Raw genomic sequence first — 7,331 nt, forward strand, 5'->3', positions numbered from 1 at the left:
CAATTGCTGATATGATCTGTTGGCTTTTTTCAAATCATTGGCACTGCGAAAGACATTGATTTTTCTTTTCCTCCTCAACCACTGGCGACGATTTGCTTCACGTGTGTTGCAGCATATGTGTGGACCCACCTCTTGTCCTGATTTGCATTTCCGCAGCCACTATAAAGGTGATATGCTTTCTTAACCGTAGTGGTTATACTGCGCGTTTGTGATGCAAACGTCTCTTCACCGCAAACATAGCAGAAGTTATCTGCATTGTTCACACAAGTACGATGCATCTCTGCTCACTTTGGCTAATCATAAATGTGTCCCTTTGCAAAATCAAATGCTGACTAATAAGAAAGCACGACACTGTATGATTTCTAGAGCTGATATACGCGAATTTGTTCATCAGAGTGATGTAAGCTTAGTTATGATTGCATCATCCATGACGTCTAGGAATATTATGATGCAAGTCATATGATATATGACGCAATACCAGCTTCAGATTGCATCATGCATTGTTTTTCCTTAAAAGCAAGCACTGTCCAAGCCCAGTCATATATTTAATCATGGATCTAGTCAGAGGTGTATTGTAGTCATGTCTGGTTTAAATTGAGATCCCTTCCCTTCATAACTCACTTATCTTCCGCCATTCGCAAGTCAAGGGTCGTATATACTGCCACAGTCTCATTTCATTAAAACAATCAAATAAACAATTTTAAGCATCGTCTTCGTTCTCAGTGACCCATAATTAATAAAGTTTGACTATATTTATTCCTGAAGCATTTTGGCTGTAGACAAATGTTATCAGATTTTGCTGTGGATGTTGCTATTTAATTATATGAAGTATTCCAAGCATATATTTTTGAATATGAAATGTTATACCTAATTAAGGAGTATTCAAATGTTGATTTATCTTCGGAATTAGTATCGTCATATTGTCGCAGAATAGAAACCGAGTGGGTTTTTGGACTAAATGAATAAGACAAACACAATGTGAGAAAGATTGAAATTTATGAAATGAATTAATAAAGAAAAATATATGATGTAAAAATACAATGATTCTCTCACGCTCTCAACATACGATTGACTCAAATCACTCTATACAACATTCACACATTGAAAATAAACCAAACATATGAAATCAATATGAAGTACAGATCCAAGAAACCTCATGGACTGCAGATAAGCTTCAAACAGTATTGTACACTACAAGAGATTCACATAATCTCAAATATGAATTCCGATTACGATTCAAAATAATCTTATGAACACAACTAAGATTCAAAGTAGTCTTATGAACACAACTAAGATTCAAAATAATCTTATGAACATAAAAATGCAATTGGAACAAAAATTGAGCCAAACGTATGCTTCTAGACCCCTTTTACAGTCGCACGATTCCTTGGGTTGGCCCACACTCTTATCGGCCGCATGCACTCTTTATGGATCCACCACATGTACAGTCATACGTATACACAAGTACAGACAGCTTACAGCACCCTTTTGAATTTGCTACGTCTACGTCCGTGGCACAGACATACGTACATACATACCTATCGACAGCACGCAGCCTTACATACTCTGGAAACTCCAGACAGCCCTAAACAGCTTCAGATAGCTCTAGACATCTCTAGTAAACTCTAGTCAAATGTAGTCATAGTCACAGTCACAATCCCAGTGACAGTCACAATCACAGCGACAGTTACAATCAAAATCAGCTACAATAAAACCAAACTGGTCATAATAATAGTTTCTGTAAAATCTCTAGATATATGCTAATACATTATCCTCTAATAGTGACTTGTAATGCAAAGTTCAAATCTGCGTTGTAATAAATGCATTGTTACGCGGTAAGACATTACAAACCGAATAAGCTTCGCATATCAAAGGAAATGTAAATTTAAGACTTACCCCTATGGCTGGAGAACAATGGAGAGCGTACACTCCTTGACGTGATCCAAAACAACCAGTGTCGGTTTAGAAATCGATCCTACTTAAATCCATCGGAAAGTGAGTAAAAGTCAATGTAAAATACCCGTGCATGTCATGTTATTAATGTCCCGTCGTCGCATGTAATTTCCGGCGAGGTACATGCTAACACAGTCGCTTACCTGGAAAAACACTTATTCACCCTAGATAACGTTGTACGCATGTACAACGAGATATAGTCAAATAGTTCTAAGGCAAAACCAAGTTATTCTTTTTGCCTAATTCTGTGACACATATTTCATCAACTAAGACATGACGTTCTTCATTCCTAATAATTGCTTTGTGTACTCTTTTAGGTGTATTTTCTATTGACCAAGAGCTGACACGTTCTTTAATTTATTCATGTATGATTTCAATCAAAGAATCCCTCTCTTCATTTAAACACTCTTTGCCTGCAACGGTGTAACCATTAAATGAAAACATATTATTCTAATTGCTTATCGAATATATGTGAAAAGGTTATCCCAGTCAATATAAACTTGCAGAACTATCCCGTTCATCAACATGTATGGCAATACACAGTATCTTCACGAAATGAGCACATTCATTTTTAAACCTTTCACTGATTCCTAAATAGGAACTAGTGTAAAATTTGTTCATATACTTTACTATCTTCTTCAGTAGCAAATACGAAATAATAATGAATCTGTGATAAATCAAGGAAAACTCTAACTATTGCAACTGGCAGCAACTCTTTTTGGTAATGCACAAAAAGCCAAGTTGTATGGGAATATAAATATGCGGCAAAGAAATTTTGCAGAGAACCCCCATGACTTTAATTAGGGTTTGCAAACCTTACCAAAAGAAGCTGAAAACATAGGAAACATGTAGATATTTTATCAGTCTTCAAAGATAAATCCTGATTGTGTGAATGTACAATTCGCTCCCTTTAAAAAACATTTATGTGTGACAGAAGCAATTGACAGAAATCTACGCATTCTTAACTAAATATGGGACACACTTTCTGGTCGTACAACTCGTTTCGTTTACAATCAATCCTCTTGGCTTTTGTATTCAGGTTCCACAACATATGCATACACGTAGGAGAAATGTTCGTGACAGAAAGTTTGGAATAAAAGCTGCATGGGTCGATTTTTCTTTTTTCCATATGTGTGAAATCCGCCGAATGCTGGATCTTGAAACCCATAATAGTTCGTAGCACTCCTGTCATAAACGCATCATCAACGGGACAGTATGGAACTCTTTCTGCAATGTCCAACATATCAGGTATAACGTCAAATGGTAGGATATATGCCGTTCCGCATGTCAAATGAAGAAATACTGATTTTGGATATTCTTCAACTTTTACCTTATATTTTCCTTATCTCCGCACAAGGAAATGTGTATATACCAAGCCATGGATTGTTATATTATTGATATTTGGATCCTTCAGTAAATACTCAGAGAATCTGGCTGCATTTATGAACGTATCGTCATCAGATTTCAGAACATATTTGACTGAATTGCAGCATGTTTTGATCCATTTTAGTCCACTCATCATTTTTCTAGTTAGGTTGTGCCTCGACTCTATGAGATCTACCTGTACAATGTCCTTATGGTTATCACTCTCTTCTTGTAAATCATGATGTTGCGTCATTTCATATGCCATTTTTCCTAGCATAAAAATCATTCTGGCAGAAACATTGAAAGAGACATTATGTTCGTTGACAACACGTCCCCAAGTTTCCCGTATTGCTTGTCTTTCCTCTGTATTCTTGGGTAACGAAAGTACAAAGATAAGCAAAAACGGTGGAGATGATACATTGCATATTCTTTCCATCTATCAAAAATTGTGTCGGATAAGGAGTGATAATGGAATCCCATGACTTTCCAAAAAAGGTTTTGGATAGTTTCGATTCTAGATCTTGTCATTAAGATTCCTAGTCTTGAAACATTGTGATTCTTATGTACATTGTCAATTCTAGCTTTTTCCGTTACGATATCTCTAGTTGAAACACTGGAACATTTCCCGAAAGCTGGTACTCTCGTTGTATCGATTGACCAATCTATCAGAAGCTGGTGGATGTTTTGAAAACCAGCGGAACCACCATGCAGAAAACTCTAAGGAGTTGTTTTGGTTTCTTCATTTTTCAGTCCTTGTCAATTATCTACATGAGAAATAATACTAATAATAATACTACTAATACTAATAATAATAACAACAACAAAGATAATAATAATAAAAATAATAATAATAATAATAATAATAATAAACAGAAGGAGGATAGTCATTAAAAGATATAGGTTAGGATACCATGTTATGATAATTCTAATCGTCATTGTTTCATTGAAATTGGTTACGTATATTTTATAGAAAAAACATCTTTCCCAGCTTTTATTTTTAGGCGATGCATAGGAAATGTTTGAGGGATTGTACGCAGAAAATAGGATAACGTTGCAAGAAATCCATCTACCTATGAGTTTTTTTTTGTTTTATAGTTTTATGATTAGTGTAAAATTGCCAATGAACCATACATTTTGATGGCCTTACAGAGTCTGGTTGTTAACAAAAAGTCTCGCAAGGTCACTACCAGCAAACCGTCGCCGTAACTGTGACTTATTCCAGCTTTTATGACTGAAAACAAGGTCACACTGACTGCCACTTTGTTACATGCGAGCTATCCCTTTAGACTGCATCACCCACTATAACCAAATCTTAATGGATATACTACTTGAAATGTGGCATAACATTCGAAAACTATTTTAATCTCTTCTTGAAATATAGATGAAATAAATGTCAGCACTCTTGTCTGTAAGTGTGTGTTTGCTCTTAGTAATTTAGTGACGTACATCACTTACAGTGCTTGACTTCACAAATCATCCTTAACATCAAAAAGATATATTAACAACGCAATCTAGTATACAATCTGTTCTGTTCTAAAGAGTCATGCCCTCTATACTAGGAAGCCAGTCTAGTTCACCATCTACTATGCTCTACTGAATCATAAACTATGCCAGCAACCCAGTCTAGTATACCATCTACTGTTCTCAAGTGAGTCATTCCCTATGCGTTACAATCCTAGTTCAGCCTACTATGCTCTACTGAACCACTTGCACACATGCTAACTAACGTGTCAAACAATAGTCTGGATACGAATATGCGATTTAACTATACGAATAATCGTAGCCTGTATTGCATTCATATTCGAATATTTTTTGTAAAGACAGCATCATATATTTGTCATCGTCACGATAACATTGGGTTAAAGTGGATGCCAACACTGAAAAATTTATGTGGAAGTAAGAAACAATGTGCTACTCATTGTTATACCAACATGATTAGCTAGAGCTAATGAAAACGGAGAATACAACGGATAGCTATTTAAGAGGTGTTCTCAAACCTGTTTACCTAGTCCGTTGAAAAATATATAGCCTGTCTGAAAGCCTGATCTCGTTTATACAAAACACCGCTGTTGTTGAACGCCTGTGTTTACTCGAGGCGCATTTTTATATGTGGATAATGGTTTCTTGTTCCTAATACTACCAGATTTAATTTTAAGTTATAACTTTAAAATAAATTCTTAACCGCAAAAGCGTTAATTAAATTTACTGACTTAAAATACTTTTATGAGTCAAAATAGAAATGTTAACTTCGTTAATTTGGAAATACTAGATGTTTACCAATAACATTTAAGAGTAACTCAAACTAATATGTCAGTATAACCGTCCTTAAACATTATTGTGTGATGAATACATGAATGAATTTATTATTTCAAAGCTGTCAAGATGGATAAAACATTATTCACCTTGAATTAAAAAAGTCTTCAAACTACACATTATCATGAAGTTATGTAAATTCAGTAAATTTTTTAAGATAAGCAATTTTAATTTATTTTATTGGAAACGGGTGATTTGAATTGTTTTAACATTAGCAGCAGAAATAAAGAATTTGTAATCGTATGATATGCATAATCATTCTAGGCTGATCAGCAGTAATATGGGCCACTTAAGGGTCATATGGGGTCTAACATTACGCCGCAAGGATATACATATGATCAAAAGAAAATCATATGTCAAAATGGGCCATAGTTTCAACATGGGATAGTATTATAGGGTCAAAGGTGTTGATATCGTCAAAAGTGTTTACAGAGTCAAAAACTGATGATGCCAAAAATCTATGGGGTCATACGCGATTGGTAATGTTTTTTTAAATCGACAGTCAAAACGCACGTCGCATATTTAACCAGAAAACATCAATTGGTATATATAATTCTGCACCGGCATATTGCCCATCCACGAGTCTCCTACTGCCTTGCAGGTCGGCTTAGGTTAGCCAAAGGCTAAGGGAGTAAACCCTATAAGAAAATCCGGAGTGGAGACCCTAAGGCAGCTGGACGATGTACTACATCCCCTTCTGGCAACTCCTTGGTCTGGAGAGGGATGGGCTCCGCCAGACGACTTTTGCCCAAGACACACTGATAATGCTGAACAAATCTGAGCTTGCAATACCGGATCGGTCGTCGCCCGGGTCAACAAGGACCGCGCCTGCCGTTGTCCACCAGGATGGAGGGGACAAGTGTGCTACTGGTACTATGCATAAAATCGGAGCGAGAGACAACATTGCCATCGTCACCTGGAACATTAGAACTCTGGCGCAAATTGGAAGACTCCAAGAGTTGACACATGAGCTGGAACACTACACATGGCACATTCTGGGACTCTGTGAAGTTAGATGGAAATCCCTAGGAGAACACCAAACCGAAGATTGGCATATATTATACTATAGTGGAGAGTGTGACAAGTCCATAAATGGAGTAGGCTTCCTTGTAAACAAAGCCATCAAGGGATCTGTGCTGGAATGCTGCCCCATATCTAGCAGAATCATTTCCATTCGTCTGAAAGCATCTCCCTTTAACATCACAATTATCCAAGTCTATGCTACAACTACCAATCATGATGATGAATAAATAGAGGAGTTTTACAACAAACTACGGGGTATTCTAAACATGGTCAGTAAAAAAGACATTTTCATCGTCCAAGGAGACTGGAATGCCAAAGTTGGCAAAGATGCTCTAAAAGACTGGGAAGTACATTGTGGACCTTCTTGCAATGAGCTTACCAATGAAAGAGGGAGACGGCTGCTCGAGTTTGCAAGCTACGACAACGATAACGTGGTACTAGCCAACACCCTGGGACAACATAAAGCTTCACGATACTGGACATGACACTCACCAAATGGAACCCATCACAACCAGATCGACTACATACTGGTTCAAAACCGTTACCGATCTGGCATCAATAGAGCAAAAACAAGGACATTCCCAGATGCTGATGTTGGGAGTGATCACAACCTCGTGATTATGAACTTCCGAGTGAGGCTGAAGAAAATTAACAAGCCAAAGAACATCAGGCTCAAA

General features: G+C 36.8%; 1 protein-coding gene across 1 annotated transcript; it reads right to left on the minus strand.

The window, feature by feature from the left end:
* Window positions 1-2,914: 2,914 nt before the first annotated feature.
* Window positions 2,915-4,078, minus strand: LOC149791582 (beta-1,3-galactosyltransferase 1-like). Its single transcript, XM_089969451.1, has 2 exons — window positions 3,320-4,078; window positions 2,915-3,289 (listed from the first exon to the last, which is right to left on the minus strand). The coding sequence occupies exons 1-2, from the start codon at window positions 3,752-3,754 to the stop codon at window positions 2,915-2,917; spliced, it is 810 nt and encodes a 269-aa protein (XP_089825577.1). The 5' UTR covers window positions 3,755-4,078.
* Between the last annotated feature and the right edge of the window lie 3,253 nt (window positions 4,079-7,331).

The sequence above is a fragment of the Sinohyriopsis cumingii genome, chromosome 9, assembly GCF_028554795.1.
Source record: "Sinohyriopsis cumingii isolate HCF-2022 chromosome 9, ASM2855479v2, whole genome shotgun sequence".
Lineage (NCBI taxonomy): Eukaryota > Metazoa > Mollusca > Bivalvia > Unionida > Unionidae > Sinohyriopsis > Sinohyriopsis cumingii.